Source organism: Sciurus vulgaris (genome assembly GCF_902686455.1).
Source record: "Sciurus vulgaris genome assembly, chromosome: 5".
In the NCBI taxonomy this organism is placed as follows: domain Eukaryota; kingdom Metazoa; phylum Chordata; class Mammalia; order Rodentia; family Sciuridae; genus Sciurus; species Sciurus vulgaris.
The window spans coordinates 28,921,658-28,945,645 of record NC_136465.1 but is presented as its reverse complement, the minus strand read 5'-3'; the positions used below and the strand labels follow the sequence as shown (position 1 = coordinate 28,945,645).

Here is a 23,988-nt window from a genome sequence, read left to right as displayed (position 1 = left end):
TGGCAGAGAAGTGTTTGAAATCTCTCTCTCTCTCTTTTTCTTTTTTTGGTACTGGGAATTGAACCCAGTGGCACTTAACCATTAAGCCACATCCCCAGTTCTTTTTTTATATTTTATTTAGAGACAAGGTCTCTGAGTTGCTTAAGGCTTTCCTAAATTGCTGAGGCTGGCTTTGAACTCACAATCCTTCTGCTTCAGATGCCCCAGTCAGGGGAGTACAGGTTTGCACCACTACGCTCAGCAAGTATGAAATCTCTTAAATCCTCATTCTTAGAAAATTATCTTTATTTTTCCTGTCTGGAAGTTCTCTGTAAAAACTCACTTACAAGGTTGTTTTTATTTAAACTAAATTGGAACACACCCAGTGTAAAAAAAATTTTTTTTGTTTTCTGGAGACATTTATCAAAAACATTTAAAGACAATTTTTTGATGTCACAAGTACCTAAGTCAATTGTGTAACAAGAAGGACAAACAATAAACTAACCAAGTATCTTAAAAGGAAAAACAGTGGAATAATATATCCATAGAGGTATGGGAAAGCTGTGTTTCTATGGAAACATATCTCTGGGCATCTAGAAAACCACATATATGTATAGGGTTGTGAACATGCCCAGTGTTATCGTGCCCCTGAAATTCACATGTAAATGTGAATTTGGAGATAGGGTAGTTAGGATAAAATGAGATCATGTTGGTTGTCCCTAATGCTGTTCTTACAAGAAGAGGAAATAAGGATAGACACACAGAGTAAAGTCCATGTGAAGAAACAAAGAGAATGTGGCCTTCTATAAACCAAGGAGGGAGAACTTTAAAGGAAACAGATCATGCTGACAACTCCATCTTGGACTTCTAGTCTCCAGAATCATGAGTTTAAACCACTTTGTGGGTGATACTTTGTTACTTTCATTACTAAATGTAATGAAAAATCTACTAAAAGGCTGGTGTTCACCTACCTCTTAAGGAAGCTATAACAAATTATCAACAACAGAAATTTACCCTTTCATAGTTTTAAAAACCAAAAATCTGAACTCAATTTACTGGGCTCAAAAGCAAGGTGAGTAGTCCCTTAAAGTCTCTAAGGAGAATCCATTCCTCATTCTTCTAATTTCTGCAGGTTGTTGGCATTTCTTAGCTGTAGTACATCACCCCAGTTTTTGCCTCCATTGTCACATTGTCTTCCCATTTCTGTCTCATATTAAACATATCTCTGCTTCCCACTTATAAGGATATATGCTGTTGCATTGAGGATTGAACTACATAACTCATCTGTCCAGTGCACAATGTGAGGAATTTTAGCTTAATATATATATACACAGTCATCTATTATTTTGAATGGGAAAGGCACAGCATTATTGACTCTGATTCAGGTAAACAGGTATTTTCACTGATAGGATAATGCAGAAGTTAATTATCTGATAACTGAATGGAGGAATTTTGAAAGAAAATAAAAGATATGGTTTAGAAGCAGCAATATAAAGCTATGAGAGCTGCAAAAATGCCTTTCTGTTATATATTCTTGGGCCATTGAATATGAACAAATATTATGTTTAATAGGATGGGAAAAAGTTACTTAAAACCAGAGAGTACAGAAAATTGTAGTCACTGAGAAGGTAGTATGCTTTTTTATTTTTATGGGTTTTTTTTTTTGTATTAGAAAAAAATCTTCCAAGTGAGTACAATGACAGGGAATTGGGTTGAGCAGTAACAATCAAAGATAAAGGATGATCAAGTAACATGAAAACAACACAAAAGGGAGATAAGCTTCTGTCTGGGGAGAAAGCTAGGATGAAAGAATGAGAATCACTGAGGAGAGGACTAACTTAGAGTGCCCAGAACGAAGTATAACCAAAAGACAATGCAAGAGATAATAAGTACTGTTTTATAACACTGTTTTCAGAAATATTATTTTCCCATCATTGAAATTGGATTTTAGAGTTACCTACAAATCACTGCATATATCTGTGCAGTAGACAAATTAATGGGAATGCTCTAAAGTTCATTTTCCTACTCCCTAAAATTCTTGTAGAAGAAATTTAATAATTAGTGCTATGATAAGATGGTGACCAAAGTGGTACAATGCTGAGGTGAGTACCTTCTGGGGGTTGTGATGATTGATGATCTCTAGGAAGCAACATCAACTTGAATACATGAGTTCCAAACCCCAGGTGGATTCAGGAAGTCAGGTTTACTTTCCTGAGCAAAGCTCTGTGGATAAAAAGAATTATTTGATCTTAGTCAGTAGGCCCTGGCCTTCTGTGGATCACCCTATGTATATGAGGAGCTGGGCAGTGGTACAGTTACACTGTGGGTTTCTAGGAAGGACAAATGCATAGAAAGGAAAAATGCTTAAATTTAAAAAAAAGAGGAACACAACCTTTCACAGACACCGTTTATAACCTTATAATATCCATGGGCTCAAATCACATTTAAGGTAATTTCTCAATCTTAACACTACCCTAATTCTGGATCTGAACAAAATGTTCTATAGATTAGTGGCACACAGGTGAAAACAGAATGAATTTAACTGGGTGTACTACTAATGTAAGAAGCACTCTAATTGAAGAAAAGGATATTATTATTTCATCTATTGTACAAAAGTTTTACTACTGCTGAGAAAAACTCACAAAACCTAAATAAGGTTATTGAGGTTTTTCCCCTCAATAAAGCAAGAATTACATTTCATAGCTGCATTTTCATATTTTCTTTCACCTAATACACTAATTCAAATTTGGGAAAATACAGATTTTGAAAGGCTAATAATTTGAAGATAGAATTTGTTTCCAGCTTTAATAGAAAACAGTGCCACCTCTGATGGTTGAACTGAACACATATGAAACATAATTTATAAGTACTAATTATAAATCCAGATATAAATGTGTCATTATAGTAATATTCACTATATGGTATTTAAATTTCTTTTTTGTTGTCAAAGTATTTTTGATTAACATTTAAAAAAATTATAGGTAGAAGTTGATAGAATGACTTTTTTTTGTAAAGTCTATCATTTTGTTCTCATTTGTAGTTTGGTTGCTACAAAGGAAACAAATAGTGCAAGATCACGAAGTGCTCCAATGTCACCATCTGACTTTCTGGATAAATTAATGGGGAGGACATCAGGGTATGATGCAAGAATCAGACCTAATTTTAAAGGTAACTATTCTGTTTACTACTTCAGTCATATTTTTCTAAAATATGTTTAAATAAATTTTAAAATTGATTCCACCAGAAATTCTAGTGCTTATTTTCAATTATCTTTCAAATACCATATTAGTCACACATGTGTCCTGAAAGGAAAAATCTAATTTCATGTGCAGCGCTATCATCATGTGCTTTCATTGGACCAACAGTGTTTTCCCCCTAATAGTTATAATATTTATGGTCTTGACCATTTATTTTAGAAGCATATATGTGTCTGTTATTTAATCTCCTATTATCTCACTAACTGGCATAAAAGTGTATTTTAAGACCCAGTAATAAACTTTCCCCCTCACCCTTTGTTTTTTCAGTGTTGGTGTTCTAACCCGGGGCCTCAACATGCTCAGAAAAGGCCCTATCCCCAGTCACTTCTCACTTCTTTAGTTCTCTGCAATACAGGACTCTATATTGTAGAGAATCATTGTTGAATTTATTTACTATAGAAGGGACTGGATAATTAAAAGTCACTGATAATGTTTAAAACATAAGGCTACCTACCAAATCTTTTACCTCAATTTCTAGAAAAGGAGAAAAACAATTTAAGGAGTACTGCTTTTTATTCTTTTTTTACTATAATGATGATCAGCATATTTGTACTAGTTATATGTGACCTATCCAGATCCACAATATATCCTAGAATTTAATTTTAGGATAAAAGATAAGAAAACTGCCTCCATGTCACTATTTAATCTATCTTGAATATTATTCTAATGAGCAGAGAAAATAAGTTATACAAATACATACTTTTTGCATAGAATTCAGGAAAGATGTTTTCATTCCTGAAGGTGGAAGAAAGAAATAACAACAATGTTTTCTACAATTACTATTCTTTACTTTGTCCTTATATGAGAAAAAAATAAAAGAAATTTCTTAGTAGTGGTGTAAGACTAATTAGGAATAATAAATATCAAGAATGGGTAGCAAGAGAAAAGAATAGGAGCAAAATTTGTTAATTAATGAGTCAACCCTAAAATGGATTGCTTCAATATTAAAATGAGTTTCACATTTAAATTGTAGATTGTATAGTTTGGTTTTTAAGCTTTCACCCATAAATATTTTTAATATCATGGAAGGAAAACACCAAATATCAACCTGTGAGAAAATAGTATATCTTACGGGGGTATAACATACAAATGAAAGCAAGAAATTTCAGGATTATAATGTTTTTCAAATCGAGTTAAAACAGTATCTCTGTCATTAGGTTCAGAATTTTGAATAGATCTTGAGAACACAGATAGTGGTCATGAGTAAACCAAAAGTAACATAATTAATAATTAGTGGACTCATAATGGTGACTCTAAATTCAGTGATTCAGAAATATTGCACTTTGTTTGCTGAAAATTAAAGAGGAAAATTCATTCTGTTTTTAAATGTCTATGAATATTTTAAAAGCATATAAATAGCCTCAACTGATATTTTAATGAAAATGAAGATAAGTTATTAAACATAGTGGCCCTGGTGCCTCTGCTTTTCTCTTGTAAAATTTAGTTCTATTTTATTGTTTCAATAATTTCATGCACAAAAGAAAATTTAAGCCATTTTAAAATGTGATTTTTATTACTAATTATTCATGAGACCAGCAAAGGAATATATACAAGGATCTGATCTATCCTTAAATTAAGTATTGACTCTGTTTTAGTAAAAATATATTCCTAAAAACAAGCTGATAGCTATGCCAGTTGAGAAGTGAGTAGATTTTTTCTTATTATTAAAAGATTCCATTCTTTAGGATCCTTAACAAAAGGAAGAAGAGAAAAAAAAAGGAGAGTTTTCTCTTTCACATGTTTAAGATATTTGTACTCCTGATATTAGAAAAAGAAATGTATGTTTCATTTGATTAACAAAAATATTAATATCAAATATAGAAATAATTTAGTGCATTAGTTTATATCTACAACTTTTGCCTTTTCATCTTGTGCCAAGAGTCAGAAATTACTGACTTTGATACACTCCTAACTCCACTTCCAAATTAAACATAGTCAACACTTCTATTGAACAAACTATCAAAATCTTTTCACCATGATTTCACTGTTCACTTTTAAAATATAAATAAAATAGTCTTTACATATCTTCCTTATAGTTAAGAAAAATATTTAAACACTAAAAACTTAAATCCAATACTGCACCAAAGTTGATTAGATGAAAAAGAGGCAAGGAAGATCAGTCTTTTCAGTGATATACCTTAACTCACTCAGAAAAAAAGATCATCAAGCATTCAAGTGTGAATTGAAAAATGTGTTCTGATAATATTTAAACCATTATCTCTGCGTTCACAAAACTAAAAATACATCTCCTCTGTCATATGGATTGACTTCCCCTAAATCAAATTCTAGAAGAAATTTAGCTAGCTAATTGAATGAGTTAAAAATGGGTATTTTACATGCTTTCCCTTCCAATTTGTTAATACAATGAATTAAAATTGTAAGACTAAGAATGGAACCACCATATGACCAACATCCTATCCCACTCCTTGATTTTCATTGAAAAGAACTAAAATCAGCATACTTTAGTGATATAGTTATATTGTTTTTATAGTAGCACAATTCACAATAGCCAAGTTATGGAACCAACCCATGTACCCATTTAGTCAAAAATTAGAATGAAATTGTGGTATTTACTGGTAAATGGATGGAACTGGAGAACATCAGGCTAAGTGAAATAAACCAGACTCAGAAAGTCAAGGGTTGATTGTTTTCTCTCATTTGCATAAGCTAGAGCAAAACAAGGGGGGAATGGGAAATTCCATGAAAATAGAAGGGAGATCATTGGAATAGAGGAAGATGATACAGGAAAAAGAAGGAGGAAAAGAGAGAAGCTGCAGAATAAAATTGACTAAACTATGCTATGTTTATATATGAAAATACCACAGTGAATTTCACCTTTTTCTACATTTACAAAACACCAATTTAAAAAAAACACAATAAAGATAAGGAAGTCCAGTAGAGTAGAGGAAGGGGGATAGGGGAGAGACAAGAGGAAATATATTCCATGCATGTATGATTATGTCAATGAACCCCACTATTAGGTATGACTATAATGCACTAATAAAAACATTTAAAAATAGTTTGGTGATATGAATATCAATAATATTTATATATTTTTTACACTATTATATTGTACTATGATATTTTATTAGTGTAAACATTTTTTAAATGTTTCCATACTACTTAAAGAAAGTGATCTACAGATTCAATGCAATCTCTAGCAAAATATCAATGATTTTCTTCATGGAAATACAATCTTATCATTCATATGGAAACATGCACAGAAAAAAGTCTGAATTGCCAAAGCCATCTTGAGCAAAAAGAACAAAGCAAGAGGCATTGCATAACTGACTTTAAAATGTATTACAAAGCTGTAGTAATTGAAACAGTATGGTATCAGCATAAATGCAGATGCATAGATGATGTCACAGGACAGAGTCTAGAAATAAATCCATACATCTATAACTAACTGAATTTTAACAAAGGTGCTAAGGACATGCATTGGGGAAAGGCAGTCTCTTCAATAAATGATGCTAAGAAAAACAGACTCCACATGTATAAAATTTAAACTAGATCCCTTTATCTCATCATAATCAAATATCAACTCAAAATGGATTAAAGACTTAATGCAAGCCTAACATTATGAAACTACTAGAAGAAAATAGGAGAAACACTTCAGGACACTGGAATGGGCAAGTATATTTCAGATAAGACCCCAAAAGTTCAGGGGGAAAAAAAAAGCTAAAATAGACACATGAGATAGCATCAAACTAAATGATCGTTTTAGCAAAGGAAATAATGAACTAAGGTGAAGAGGTAACTTTCAGAATGGGAAAATATATCTGCAAACTAATCATCTGATATGGGATTCACATGTATAAAATAGAAGGAATTCAACAGTGGGAGAATAAAAATAGTTGAAAATGAGCGATAGGCCTAAATAGTCGTTTCTTAAAAGAATACACACAAATAGCCAACATGTATATAAAAAAGTACTCAACATCATGAATTATCAGGAAAATGCATATCAAAACCATAAGCTATCACCGCTGAGGTTAGAACGGCTATCATCAAAAATACAAAAGATAACAAATGCTAATAAGGATGTAAAGAATACTCTATATTTTGTTGGTGCAATGTGAAGTAGTACAGCCATTACAGAAAACTGTATGGAGGTTCCTCAAAAAATTACAAACAAAACCACGTTATGATTCAGTAAGCTCACTGAACAGTATATATCTATCCAAAGAAAATGAATGAGGTATGTTGAAGAGACACCTGCATTTCCATGTTTACTGAAGCACTATTCACAGTAGGACTATTCACAAGAAATGGAATCAACTTAACTATCCATCAACTGATAAATGGATATCAAAAATGTAGAACATACACACCATGGAATACATCCAGCCATGACATCACAGATGAACTAAAGGATATTATATTCACTAAAATAAGTCAGACACAGAAAGATAAATAATGTAGAATCTCACTTTCATGTATAAACTTAAAAAAAGTTGATCTCATAGAAGTCGATGGTAGAATAGTGATTGCCAAAGGCTAGTAAGTGTTGGGGTAGAGTGCGGAAGGCTGGTCAGAGAGTAGTTAAGTTAGGAGAAATAAGTGAGTATAGATGATAATGTACAGTATATTTCAAATGTATTAGAAAAAATAATTTTGAATGTTTTTACTACAAAGCAATGACAAATGTTTGAGGAGCATACACGCTTCCTGGGATTGACCTTTATTACAAAATGTATAAATTTGTTGAAATATCACATGGTAACCATAAATATGTACAGTTTTTATGTGTCAATATAAAACAAATAATAAATAAATGGATAAAGTTAGGTAAATAATTTTTAAAAGAATAAGAAATGGGACATAGAATATATGTAAAAATATATTAAAATAAATTAAATGATTTGGTCCTCACTTCTTCATGGATTAAAGATGTTAATGACCAGAAAAAAAAAGGAAACCTAGAAAATAATTTACCTAGATAATTGATTAGTCCATAGGAAAGTGTTTATCAAATATAAAAGCAATGGAGAAAAAACTGCATGTTAGACCTCCCTGAAATTTATAAATTTTGTAGAAGACAAACAAAATCTTAGTATTGGCATTATCAGACAGTTAACGAAAATAAAAAGGAGTGTTTAACCTCATTAGTAATCAGTGAAGTACAAGTTATAACAATAATGGAGTAACATTTTTGCCTTTCAAATTATCTGCATTTAAAAATAATAATTGTTCCAGCCTTGTATACATTATGAAGTTCATTTCTGAAATACTAGTTACAAATTTGTGACTATTTTCATAATATCTTCATAATGAAAGAGAATTTATCTTACAGGCCTTTTATTAAAAAATTAAAAATGATGCTATTCAAATGCAACTTTGGTTTTGTTCTTTTTTAAAATTCTGAATTCAGAATATTTTTTTTTTCCTTTCTCTCTCTCTCTCTCTCTTTTTTTTTCTCTTGATACTGGGGATTGAACCCAGTGGTGATTACCCAGTGAGCTACATCCTCAGCCCTTTTTCATATTTTATTTTGAGACAGGGTCTTGATAGGTTGCTAAGGTTGCCCTTGTACTTGCAATCCTCCTGCCTTCCCCTCCCAAGCCTCTGGGATTAGAGGTTTGCATCACCACGCCCATTAGGCATTTTTTTCTTTAACCAGAATTATGACATTTGCCTTGCTTTGTATTACTTCTCTAAGAAAAGTATACCTTTTAAAAATCTTATCTCTGCTTAAGATTAAATATTTTAAATATTATTAAAATATACCACAAAAGCATAGGAATAAACGTTTCTCAAAGAATCTTAAATGGGTATGGAGCACAAATAGAATAGACTCTTCTATGAAACATTATCTTAGTAAATAATCAAATATAAATGCTAGTTATTTTTAGAAATAAATACTAAAGAAAGTTAAAATAATTGGGTGAGTAACTCACTTTATTTTCCACTGATTCATCTGTTCTCTTCCCTTTCAGAATAGTTTCAATTCATCTTAAAATTTCTGAGGATCAGCTTTCTCCAATAAAGATACTGTACTTTAAGGATAATTTGACAGGAATACAAAAACTACTTCAACTTTCTATATATCTTAGTGCTATCAAATATAATCATTTGAAAAACTTATAAAGAAGGTATTTAATAATAATAAGTGGTTTTATAAATGATCTGGGAGTTGATAAAAAGAATGATCAAAGAATGATCCATATACTATTAAACTAGCTAATTAATCAAGAGAAAGTTTTTACAAAAATTATTATTTCAACAATTGGGGTTTGAGGAGAAATAGTATGTATAGAAATAGTTATTTCCATTTTTTTTTCCAGCAATAAGCTTGACATGTTTATTAGAAAAATGAAAATAATAGATGTGTCACCATTTCTTTCTTGGAACTGGAAAGCCTTTCTTTTTAAACTCTTTTTGTTTAGGAAGGGAAAATAATGGAAGAGGCACAATGTGAGAGAATGCACCACATCATTAGGCATAAACCACAGACTGTACAGCCCATAGGTCAGCACAATTCAGTGGTGCCAATGGTGTTAACAACTTGGAGAGCTAGAGGAGTTAAGAACTAAGGGGGACACACACACACACACACACACACACACACACACACACACACACCTTATGTTTAAGGGATTATGTTTGATTTCTACCTGGTCTCCCTCACATGACCAACAACAACAATAATAAAAACCAATGAAATAAAATACTCTTTCATTTTGAGGACAGGAGAATGATTTATATATTTTCTGAACTCCGGTTTGTTTGATAATCTTTTTGTTTAATAGACAGATCAGCTTTAATTTTACAGAAAAATTGATTACCAAGTGCATATACTACAGCCCCCACAGTTTGCCCTACTATCTTCTGTTAAAGTGATACATTAATTATAATTGATGAACCAATATTGGTTCATTATAGTTAACTAGAGTGCATGATTTACATTAGGGCACATTCTTTGTATTGTACAGTTTTTACAGGTATTGACAAATGCATAACAGTATGTGTCTACCATTTTCATATTGTGCAGAATGGTTTCTTTCATTGCCCTAAAAATATGAGCTTAAGCTATGAATATCCCTCTCTTACTCCTTCCTTCACTAGCCCCAATCCCTCATAACCACTGATCTTTTTTTACTGCCTATAGAATTTTGCCTCTTCCAGAATGTCAAATAATTAGAACCATACAGTGTGTGGGTTTTTCAAATTGGTTTCTTTCACTTATAAATATAGTTTTAAGATTCCTCCAAGTTTTTTCATGACTTGATAGCTCATTTCTTTTTATCAGGGAGTAATATTCCAGGAGAACCTCTTTTTAAATGCATTTGAGAGTGAAAAATTTTACACAATTATCGTTACAAAATTCTAGTTCAGAGATTTACAGATGTTGTCCCACTGCCTATTGACATTTAGCATTGTAAATCAAATTCCATTTTGATTTCTGCATATATTGGACAGTTTTCTTTAGGAAATTATTGCTTATGCTGGCATTGTTTTGTGTTATTTCTCCAAAGTAACTCTTCTTTTGTTAAAATAAAATTGATACCTTCCTCTATCATTGTTTCTAACACATTTCTCTTAAGCCCTTCAACACTTTGTCCTTTCCCTCTGCAATTAAGGAGATATGTCCTCTAAGTCCTGATTTGATAATACTTGTTGTCATTTCTATACTTTTTGAATGCCTGGAGAGATTTTAACTCTGTAATTGCATTTTGGTCTCTTCACAATCCCCTTTATCCTAAACTATTTCCCTAAATGTGAAGTCATGGTGGTTGTGTTATAGGTGTCTAGGCAGGTGTTATTTTATGTTTCGTAAAAATTAAATTGTCCAAAACTTTCAGTAATGAAAAGCTGCAGTTCCTTGCTTTAGCACTTCTTTATGCACAGTTCTACTTCTTTGAGTCACACACCAAAACTGAAATTGATTACTCCTGGTAATACTTATTCTGTTTGATGTTCTTAGCCTTTTACAACACAGGTATTATAAGATTCCTTTGCTCACTGGACTGCTAATTCAGTACCTCTTTCATTTCATCCTACCACTCTGTTTTTCTTCTCTATACAATGTTTCATTTTTCTTTCTTTGTGCAGGAACAACTATATTTATATTTTTCATTCTTCTTTAGCCACTGTTTTTCTTCTATGTAAAAGAGTGCTCTGAAGTTCAGAAAGGACTGAGTTGAATTGCATGGGTGTTAATGCAGATTTTGTCTGTTTTCTGTATGTGTGTGCATGTGTGCAAGGGAGACAGTGTGTATGTATGGTTGTGTGTGCGTGAGAAGGGCAATTTTTCTGCTCTTTCTCTTGAAAGGAAAATCTGACTAAAACTGCATTTACCTTGGTCAGAGTTTTGCTGAAATTGAATGTTGAGGTTTGACTAAGTTTGCCGAATTAGAGAAGACTTTAGCTTTGAGGCACTGACAAGCACCATTTTGTCCTAATTGAGAACAAAATTATTTCCTTTTCTTAAAAAAAAATCCCATAAGAAACCAGAAATAGCGGCACATACCTGTAGTCCTAGCTACTCAGGAGGCTGAGGTGGGAGGATCACTTCAGTTCACGAGTTTGAAACCAGCCTGAAAAACATAGAGACCTTATTCTCAAAGCAAACAAACAAACAAAAAACACAAACACAAACAAACAAACCCCTAGGGCTAAATACCAGGCCACCCTTGCTCAACAAGAATATAGATGAAAATGAAAAACAGGAAGGAAATTTTGAGACAGATGGCTGTGTTCTTTTTGTGGGCCCTTTCTTACTCTACTCCTTTCCTTCTCCATGTAGTCTTTCACTGCATTTATGTTATGCTTTGCTGTTTCATCTGTCAACTGTTTTTATCTGCCTTCTAAATTTTATGTCATCAAAGTAATTATGAGTTTCTTTGCATTCTCCTTGCTATGATACTTTATTCTTGTTTTTATTCAATAATATCATCCTCATATCTCCAGGGAGAAAGAAAACTGCTCAAGTCCTTCCTAGAAATAAATCTTCTAGATGTCATTTGAAACAGAAGAAATTTTAACAAAAACCAAGTAAATAGCAAATATAATCATGAGACCATATTGTTTTACTATAATATTTACCAGCCATTCCTGTATTTTATTTCTCTTCTTTGACCTTAATCTTTGGTCTCTCAGTTAGTCTTTTATGTCCCATAAGTCCAACTTGGAACGTAACTTGACTTTTAGGAGTCACCTGATTCTCTATTCCTCTCACATATTTATTACATTTTTAAATTGTTTTCTTATTCTGTCTCCAATGTCCACCCTCTTTTCATCTAGAATTAATTTTTGTTTGCCCTCACAATGTGATTTGTTTCCACCTGTAGTATTTCTATATATTAATCCTTTTCTTCCTACATAACAAATCTACTCTGTCCAGTAGTCTCTTCTACTAGAACACATTCTATACACAGGATGGCATACATACCTAAACTCATTTCCTGACCATATTTTTTTCAAGGTAAAAAATAGGATTTAAAAACTCTCCTTTATTCATTTTAACTGTTCTTATCCATCACAACACTATAACTCTTTAATAAAATGATTCACAATAATTTTCATCATATGTTTGTATGTTTACATAACACAAGGTCATTTTGACAAGAAGAATCTCTTGATTAATAAACCCTTCTTAAACTATAAATGTTCGCTTTAGATGTTGAAAGTCAGATTCTGAACTACATACTTTTAGTTTTTGTATATGATTCTTAGTTTCTAAATCATTCCTTCTGTAGTAATTACCTCTTTTTTATTTTAAAACAATCTCAAACTAACACAAGAATTACAGGAAGAGTACAAAAAATTTGTTTTTTCCCCTGAACTACTTTAAGTTGTTGATATGATGCCCTAACACTTAAATATTTACTACAAATGAGTATGTTCTCCTAGAAAACCATTAAAACAAGCGGATTAGTATGAATTCTATTTCAGTCTTCATAACAAAAGGATCCAGTTTCTAGTCTTTGTCTCCCTCAATCTGAACCATCACTTCATTTTTTTTCTGTGACTTACATAATCTTAGCATTTAAAAAATATTACTCATTTAGCAGAATGCATTTGTCTAATTTTTCCTCATGATTCAATTTAGGAACCACATGTTGGCAAAAACATCACAGATTGCATCTCATCGTATGGTGGACCATGTTGGTTACCATTACTGGTGATATTCACTTTACTTAAATTGGCATCTTCCAGGATACATCGATAACACACATATGTAAGCATACATTCACACACACAAGCACAACATACAGACACATATACATATATACACACACACACACATTTGCATCTATATTTACTTCTCTATTAACTGTTGGAGATCATGAACCCACACTATCTCCAATACCAAAAATGTGTTCTAATTTCTAATTTTCCACATTTTAACTCCCTCATCTGACAGCAGGAATCTGGCTCCCATTAACTTCAATAATATAATTACTTATTTGATCAATATGTAATGAATCTCCCTTGTCTACTGCTATTCCCTCCCCTGCACAAATGCCCTCCTTACCCCAATGGGACTCTGAAACCCTGCTCAGTTTTATCAGTCTCTATAGATGCCTATTCATATTCCGACTCTTCATGCCAGGATGTCCCAACAGGAACACACACATCACCCTTCTGTGGTTCTCACACTCCACATCAGGCTGCCCCATTATGGGAACACACTCCTCACTGACACTGTCTCCAACATTCCCATACTTCATAACCTTTCTCCACAGATACTGCTTCCCCTGGTCTAGGTTACTGAGCTCTCCTCCTTGCTATTCCCAGCATAGATGACTATCTTATATTCCCTACCTGACTAGTATAAGAATTGCATTTCTAGGAAGGATAGAGAAGTGAAGGAAAAAAGAAAGGGAAAATGTAAACTGAGTTCTACTTATGCCATAGTTTACAAACATTTAAAGTTATCTAGCAAATAATTCTAAATCTGTATTTAAGTCATCAGATAAATTTTGTGAATTAAAAAACAAACACTTTCATTATATGCATGCACATTTTTCTAAAAACAAATCTCTAGATCGAATTATTTTTTAAATTAATCTTCAATTGTATTCTGATTTTGAAATGGTGATGTTTTAATATAAATTTATGTTTAAAATTCCTTAGAACCATTCTTAATGAACATTTGGGTTGTTGCACTTGTTACCTTGCTTGCTCTATATCTTCCTGATGCACAATTTCCCCCAGTGTTAATAACAATAACATCATTGCCAAGGCTTTGTGTTGTACTTTGATATTCTGCTTTCTCTTCATCTCAATTTAAAAGTCATGTTCTATTTTTTTAAGGAACATTTAAAAGAAAACCTGCTGCTGAAAACATCTGTAACTACTGTCATTTGCTTTTCAGGCCAACATTGGCTAATGTAATGAACAATTTAAAAGCACAATTTGCCATATGGATGCTATAGCAGTTATTTGCTCTGTTGCTAAACATAGTAGTGTATTGAATGGATATAACAGCTTCACATTGGCACCAACAAGTAACAGATTGGCAAAGAACTGCTAAACAGGTGGTCTCTGTAATGGCAATAGAAGATTTATAATCTTCTCTGAGCTTTATTCTCTACAAATGTACTTCTGAATATACATATCAGTAGCTGGGATAAAAAAGACTATTCCAAAAGTGCTGTCCTGATCTGACATAGAAATCAAAAGGGCAGAGCACAGTACCTTTTAAACATGCTCTATACCCATTTCATTCTTTATATGTGTCTCCACCATCACTGTCCTTGGTCAGATTCACTCTATCTCCTGCCTGTATTATTACAATAATTTTCTATTTTCTGTCTCCAAGCTCTTTCCTGTCCATGCAGTCATTCCCAATGTCATGTTAGTTCCTACATTCCCATAATAAAGAATCTGTAAGGGATCCAATGTGTTTATGAAGTAAACCCCAAATATCTTGGTATCACTTGAAGAGACTCCATGATCTAAAGTGATAACTTTTATTTCCAAATTGTTTTATATTTCAATATTTAAAAAAATGTTTAAATTATTCTTTTTATGTATGCATATATTTTCCAAGAGAGTATCTGCTATATATTTGAAATTCAGAATTATTATTTTGCACATGAAATCATTCACCCCTTCTTTTTCTAAGGACAAAATATACAAATAAGTAATCAAAAGGAAACCAAATGGAAATTTTCTGTACTTTAATATGTGGGCAAGAAATATGTTTGATAACCAGAGAAAGAATGAAGTTTAGACCTGAGACTACTGTGCACTGTTTCACTTCCGCATGAAGTTTGGATTTTAAAAATCTGGACTGTGGCTTCTCTCACTTAGCATGATATTCTCCAATTTCATCCATTTGCCTGCAAATGCCATAATTTTATCATTCTTTATGGCTGAGTAATATTCCATTGTATATATATACCACCGTTTCTTTATCCACTCATCAATTGAAGGGCATCGAGGTTGGTTCCACAGTCTGGCTATTGTGAACTGAGCAGCTATGAACATTGATGTGGCTGTATCTCTGTAGTATGCTGATTTTAAGTCCTTTAGGTATAGGCCAAGGAGAGGAATAGCTGGGTCAAATGGAGGGTCCATTCCAAGTTTTCTAAGGAATCTCCATACTGCTTTCCAGAGTGGCTGCACTAATTTGCAGCCCCACCAGCAATGTGTGAGTGTACCTTTCTCCCCACATCCTCGCCAACACCTGTTGTTGCTTGTATTCTTGATAATCGCCATTCTAATTGGGGTGAGATGGAATCTTAGGGTGGTTTTGATTTGCATTTCTCTTATTACTAGAGATGTTGAACATTTTTCCATATGTTTGTTGATTGCTTGTAGATCTTCTTCTGTGAAGTGTCTATTCATTTCCTTGGCCCATTTGTCGACTGGATTATTTGACTTCTTGGAGTAGAGTTTTTTGAGTTCTTTATAGATTCTAGAGATTAGTGCTCTATCTGAAGTATGATTGGCAAAGATATTCTCCCACTCTGTAGGCTCTTTCTTCGCATTGCTGATAGTTTCCTTTGCTGAGAGAAAGCTTTTTAGTTTGAATCTATCTCAGTGGTTGATACCAGAGCCTTTTATTTTTTATTTTGAGACAGGGTCTTGCTAGGTTGCCTAGGGCCTTGCTAAATAGCTGAGGCTGGCTTTGAACTTGTGATACTCCTGACTCAGCTTCCAGAGCTGCTGGGATTACAGGTGTGTGTGACTATGTACTAATTCTTATTTCCTTAACTACAGAGGTCCTATTCAGGGAGTCTTTATCTGAACCTATTTGTTGAAGTGTTTCCCCTAATTTTGCTTCAACAGTTACAAAGTTTCTGGTCTTATACTTAGGTCTTTGATCCATTTTGAGTTGACTTTTGTGTAGCATGAGAGAAAGAAATTTTAATTCTTTTACAGATGGACATCCAGTTTTTCCAATGTATGTTCTTGGCACCTTTGTTAAAAATCTGATGACTATAGCTATGTAGGTTTGTCTCTGTGTCTCATATTATGCTCCATTGGTCTAATGGTCTGTTTTAATGCCAGTACCATGCTGTTTTAGTTACTATGATTCTGTAGTATAATTTGAAATCCTGTATTGTGATACCTCCAGGATTGCTCCTTTGGTTATTATTTGTCTTTTGTGCTTCTATATGAATTTTAGAATTGTTCTTTCTAGTTATGTGAAGAATATTATTGGTATTTTGATGGGCATTGCATAATCATGTTTGATAAGTTGTCCATTTTAACAAATTAATTCTGCCTATCCATGAACTTTGGAAGTCTTCCCATCTATTAAGGTAGTCTTCAATTTCTTTCTTCATGGTTCTATAACTTTCATTACAGAAGTCTTTTACTTCCTTGGTTAGGTTTATTTCCTAGGTATTTTTGAAGGTATTGTGAATGGAATTCTTTTTCAGATTTCTCTCTTAGATTCACTACTATTGATATTTATCTTATATCCTGCTACTTTGTCGAATTGCTTATCATCTCTAAAATCTTCTGGCAGAACTTCTAAGGTTTTTCTAAGTGTAGGATTCTATCATCTAGAAATAGGGACATTGTGATTTCTTCCTTTCCTATTTGCATCCTGTTATTTCTCTTCTCTTATCTAATTACCTGGCTAAATATTTAAAAACTCCATTGAGTAAGAGTGTTCAGAGTGGACATTCTTGTCTTGTGCCTGATATTAGTTTAAATGCTTTCAGTTCTTCCCCATTCACAATGATGCTTCCTTTGAGTTTGGGATATGTAGCCTTTATTATGTTAAAGTAAGTTCCTTGTATCCCCAGTTTTTTTCAGTGCTTTTATCGCATTGAGATAACCATGTGATTTTTGTCCTTCATTCTACTTATATGGTGCATTACACTGACTAATTTGCATTTATTGAACCATCCTTGCATCTGTAGGATGAAACTCACTTGATCATGCTGTATAATCTTTTTAATGTGTATCTGAATTTGATTTGCTAATATTTTCTTGAGGGTTTTTGCACCTTTGTTATAAATGATATTGTTCCGTTTTTTTTTCCCTTGAAGTGTATCTGGTTTTGTTTTCAGGGTGATACAGGCTTCACAGAATGAGTTTGTAAATGGTCCATCCTTTTCAATTTCATGGAATAATTTGAAGAGCATTTGGCATCAGAGTTCTTCTTTAAGGATCTGGTAAAATTCAGCTGTGAATCCATCAGTTCCTGGACTTTTCTTTTTTGGGAAGCTTTTTATTACTTCTTCAATGTTACTGCTTATAATTTGTTCAGGTTTTCTATCTCCTCGTGGTTCTGCTTTGGTAGGTTGTATGTGTCTAGAAATTTGTCTATTTCTTCTAGATTTTTCAACTTATTGGAACACTAGCTTGCAAAGTATTCTCTCAAGATCCTCTAAATTTCAACTGTATCTATTTTAATATCCCCATTTGCATCTCTAATTTTAATAGTTTGGGTCTTCTCTCTTTTTGATTAGTTTGGCTAGGGGTTTACCAGTGTTGTTTATTTCATTTAAAGAAACAATTATTTGTTTCATTGACCCTTTGTCTCATTCTCTTATTTTCTATTTCATTAATTTGAGCTCTGGTCCTTATTGCTTCTTTCCTTCTACTAGCAATCACGTAGAGCTGCTCTCATATAAGACAAAGCAGACTTCAAACTATCATTAGTCAGAAGAGGCAAAGAAAGACATTATGTACAGATAAAGGAAACAATCCAATGAGAAGATAGGATTGTAAATATTTGTCCAACAAATGTTAAGGCACCACCCTTTTGACAAAAGAAACATTACTACACTTATAGTGACCTGATAGACCCCAATATAATGATAGTGGGGAAATTCAATACACTTCTCTAACTAATAGGTCATCCAGAGAGAAAAATCAACAAGGATACATCAGATTTAAAAGTTGTTATTGATCAATTTGACTAAACAGATATCTACTGAATATTTTATTCAGCAATGACTGAATATACTTTCTCATCAGTCACTCATGGAACTTTCTCCAAGGCTGATCATATAGTAGGCCACAGAGACAATCTTAGCAAATATGAAAAAATATGGAATAATCTCTTACATTTTTTCAGATCATAATGAAATGAAATTACAAATCAACAACAGGAAAAAGTACAGAAATTATACAAATATATGGAGATTGATGAGACACTTTTGAATGATGAATGGGTCACTGAAGAAACTAAGGGGAAAATTTTAAAATACCTACAATCAAAGAGATAAAGAAGTACATCATACCAGAATCTCTGGGATACAGCAAAAGCAGTGCTAATAGGGAAATTCAGAGCTATGATTGTCCATGTTAAATAAAACAGATCTGAAAGTACCTAGTGATGCACCTTAAAATTTTAGAAAAACAAGAACAAGTCAATTCTAAAACAGTTTACTTTTACAAAGAAGTTTCTGCATCTTAATGGAGTCATGTTGGGGAGGCAGGGGCTAGAGTTTATTTCCTATAAAATGAGGCATCATGATTCCAACAATTAGTAAAATTCTAAATGCATCACTTCTCTACTGACCACTGCTCTTCTCTAGAAATATGTTGTTTTCTTTATATTGTTCATTAACTTTACCACTCAAACCTCCAGCCAAATAGGGATGCTAGTTCTATACATTAGGAAGAAAACAAAAATATTAGAGATATCTCTCCTAACTTCTTCTCTCCTAACATTTAAGAAAATTGAAATAAAAAGAGGTAAAATTCTTATACAATGGTCAGCATCACTATTTAAAGACTTTGAACCTTGGAATTCTCAATCCATATTGTTACTTGGAATGGTTACTTCAATTATGATCATCTGCATGTAGACAAAGAAATCCTTTTATTTTCCACTAATAACAAGAAGTAAAGAATATTTGAAAATATTTTTAGATGAGAATGTTAACAGACCTTATATTTTAATCTCTTTTTCAGGCCCTCCAGTTAATGTCACATGCAACATATTCATAAACAGCTTTGGCTCTATTGCAGAGACAACTATGGTAAGCATATTTTCTTTGTAACAAGTTTCACACTGGATTAATTTATCACATTAACAGAAACCTTTCTGATGTCACATAAATAAAAACTTAATATAATAAGATTTTAAAAGATAAAATTAGAATAACTAAATTGTAGTCAACTAGAGGGATAATGTTTCATTTACAAATGGGAATATTAGAGAATAAATGTAAATAATGTTGAATTTTCCCAATTCAACAAAACAAAGTTAAAATTTAAACTAAAAATTCACCATATAAATTATTTCTTTCAAAAGTTCTTTAATAGTCATACATAAAGTCTGTACTAAATACTCTTGTATTTATTCTGTACACTTACAAATTTTGTTATACCATTATATTAAGTATTCTATTAGATTAGTTTTTCAAATGGGTACAGTATTTGCCTGAACATCATAAAGACATAAAAATCTACATTTAAATTTACAAAAAATGCAGTATATGCCTTTAACATTGCTGTGTAATTGACACTGTATATATAATCACATTATTAAAGTAAAAAAATACTATTGACCAAATTTATTTTGTTATTTTATAGATTGTAGATTCTAGAACTTTCTCTAGACTTTCATGTTATTTCTCCTTTTCCCTGAAGCTTTTATTGTGCAATTAAACTAAACTAAAAGGAGAAATAAATATATGAACCACTGAATAGCTGTAAAATTATCCAGCTGATAATTTTTTTTGGAACCATGTATGATGGCTCTTAAATTACTTAGAATTATACTCTATTTCTAAATTTAACAAAAATAATTTGCATTAATTTCAAAGTTGATTCTAACTAAAATATGATATAAAATTCTAATAGGTTTATTAGTTTCCAAAACCATTATGGGGAATTATGATCCCTTGATATATTTCAGAATCACTTGATAATGAATTTTCTGAAAAAAAAAAAAATCTAATGTACAAACTATTGTAGTGTGAGGAAGAATATGTTTGTGTATGTAGGGGAAGGGTATCCATCTCAACAGGAAGAGACTTTCATGCACTATTTTCTTCAAAACGCTGTTTCCTTCATGTATGCAATGTTTTCTTAATTAGCAACATCTCTGTTTTATTTAAATTCTATAATAAAAGTATTAGAGGAGAAAACTGAACTTATGTTTCTGTATACTACATAAAATTATCTTAGACACAGTAGATAAGTCAACATAAATATATGTGTATTAGTATAAACATCAGAAATGCAAATAATTTGCTTTCATGAACACATTGTGGTTCTGTTACAATTCTATCTTTAAAATTGCATAATCCTGTTTCAGACTTTGACATTATGGATGATGGTTGGATATCTGATTTATACCTGCATTTGTACATACGTAGTGTAAGATAAAGGAATCACTACTACTTAATTCTACTTAGATTCACAAATTGTAATTCTATCCCTGGCAACTTTCTCATTTTAATTGCTTCTATACTTGCTGTGTAATACTAAAATCTTGCAAATATGCTTCTCTGTATTTCTCTTTTTCAAGATTGCTTCTACAAAATACTTTCAGCTGCAACAGTCTGAAAGTTTTATAGTCTTGCACAACTTTATAAAGGGAAGGGATGTGGAAAAAAGAGGATTCCTGATAGGTTCGTGAATGTTTCTGCATTTTATGAGATAATTCATCAGTCTACCACTAAAATGATTATAACACTCCATAATACAACTGCACCAGTTAAAATTCTTAACATTAATTTTAGAAGACTTCTTTTATAGGATAATATTCTGGAGAAAGCTTGCAGAATTTTGCAAACATGATCCCATGGTGACTCTTGCTTGGTTTTATTTCCCTTCTCCAACATAGTGACCCCTTTCCATTCCTACATATTCCATCATCATGTGTGATCTCTGAAATCATCTTTATCATACATCACTCTCCTCTTCATGGTCATCAGAATCAATGAAAATGGATAAAATGCTCCAGAGGTTAAGTATCATTAAATTAATTGTCTACTTTGGTTCCTTTTTATTCTTCCATATTCCTAAATATGTGATTAATAATATTTCTATCCAAATGATCAAAGTTTATAAATTTTGAATATTATCAATTAGAATAGCTGCAATATGATGCTACATATACCTGTCATCTACATGGCATTGAGAGAAAAGTAGAACTGCTAGTATATTTCTATGAGAATAATGGTCAAGTATTTTGCTTCCATTGATTGATTTGATATATTTTCTTTATAAAGTCCACCATCACAACACTGCAACTGAATTGTATCTCCCGATTTCATTGCTATACTTGTTTAAGTTCATTGTTATGTTAATGTGTGTTAACATGTTTTAAATATATGTACATTTCTCATGTTGAATATAGTTTACTTTTGTTCTCAGAATACCAATAACCTAATTCAACTAGGACAGTCTATTCAAATTGAGAGGATAAAATCTCAAATTGCCTATAATCTTATTCATGAATATCTTTGTGTCTAAGAATTCATATTTTTAAAAACTAAATAAGTATCCTAATATATATACATATATATGCTTAACAACATTGTTAACTAAGTCTTCAATATCTTTACTCTTCAAATATTTTGAGTTTTAAGTACAGCCCTTGTCTCATTTGAGGTTATTATTTGAATATTTCTCTTCTGATATTCTACTTCTCAAGCCATATTTTGTAAATTAATTCAATATTAACATATTTTGCATACTCTTCTTGCACAATTTTTAAATATTTATGTGAGTATAAATAGTATAAGCTCAACTTTCTTTTTGTCATAAACACATTCTTTCCCAATATTTATTTTAATTATTTAATGTGCCAACCACTCCCATACTACAAATATTATGGGAATTTTAAATCTGTTTCCCTCATATTCGAGACTTATGTCATCAGGTAGAAGCGCTCCACATAGATTCCTGCAAATCTACGTTGAGTTGTAGATAAGGTTTTTATGCCAGGATGAAAATATTTATAAGTTGGGCTCTTTTATATTTTAACTCATATATATGCATGCAGCAATTTGGGTGTGTATATGTAGCAGTATTTCAAACTAGATATATAGTTATATATCTATCTTGTATAGGCTTAACTATCTTCAGGAAAAAACTATCTTGTGACATATATTGAGAGATGTAATTTAAATCAATATTTACTTATGTAGCAGTTACTTTTCACCAGAGTCCACAGAATAACTCATTTTTACAAAATAAAGATGACTAAATAAAACAAATAAAAATTTAAAAGGCCAGGTGTTTCCGTGTGATAGTTTTCCGGTGGTTGTACAGAGATGCAAGGCAGGATTTGAGGAAAGGATCTGAGTGGCCGTTGTGATGTCAAGAATTGCTGGATTGTACAGGTTCTCAGTTTTCCACACAGATGATTGGTTCACATTTTAGCTACCACAATGAGCATGCACGAGTATATGCTACTTTGAATCAGTGAGTCATTAGATTTTCCAGAGATATCTAAGCCGATATGGCATAAAAAATTGACAATGTCTATACACTTATGCGAATGGAATCTTTAAACTACTCAAGATTCTTTTAAAAGTATTTTTATCAAACAAGTATTTTTATTGATGATGTATAGATACTAGTATAAATAACACTAAAGCACCTATCACCATCTTAAAAGTTTAAACATTACAAATAAATTGAAGCTGTTTATTCCAGCCCAAAGTGTTGCCCCACTTTCCCAAAGGAAGATTTTGAAAATAAGACATAAACTTCATTCTAGACATATGGGAAATATAAACTAAATGGCCATGCTGAATTATCCACATGTAATCTACTTGTTTCTTTTTTGGGGGGAGAGGAGTAAAATAAATGTTTTTTAGGGAAACCATTCTTATATACATAGATTATTTAATTCACTTTCATTTGTTGAGTATTCCATCATATGTTTATCCATTCTATTTTGTTGGACACTTAGTTGTTTCTAATGTTTTTGCTACCACAAAATAGCTGCATTGAAAATCCCTACATGTTGCCCCACCACCACATATTCTCACACACACACACACACACACACACACACACACAGTGGGATTACTTGGTTATTACAAAGTTTCTCTCCAAAGTGGTAATTGTATTAAATGCCTATTAGTAATTTGAGAGGTTGCCTATGTTCTTCAACACTTAGAACTTATCCACCTTTAAATAACTTATGTAATTGTTATACGATTTGGATTTAATTGCTGCTTATTGCATATTTCCTTGATTAATAGTGAGGTAAAGCATGTTTTTAACGCTTCAGGTGTCCTTTCTGTGGAAGATCTTTATCTTTGCCCCAGTTATGACTGCATGTTTTTATTGTGCATACACACAAACACACACACACACACACACACACACATAAATGCACAAAATTTCTGAAGATGAATATGTC

General features: G+C 32.1%; 1 protein-coding gene across 2 annotated transcripts in view; it reads left to right on the top strand.

Annotated features, from left to right (window-relative positions):
* Positions 1 to 23,988, top strand: part of GLRA3 (glycine receptor alpha 3) — a gene marked incomplete at its 5' end in the record, with an annotated part of 162,744 nt that overhangs the window by 36,195 nt on the left and 102,561 nt on the right. For both annotated transcript variants that reach the window (XM_079141035.1, XM_079141034.1), the window contains 2 exons: positions 3,020 to 3,147; positions 19,572 to 19,639. In XM_079141035.1, the coding sequence (XP_078997161.1) occupies positions 3,020 to 3,147; positions 19,572 to 19,639 (196 nt within the window). The remainder of the gene's footprint in view (positions 1 to 3,019; positions 3,148 to 19,571; positions 19,640 to 23,988) is intronic.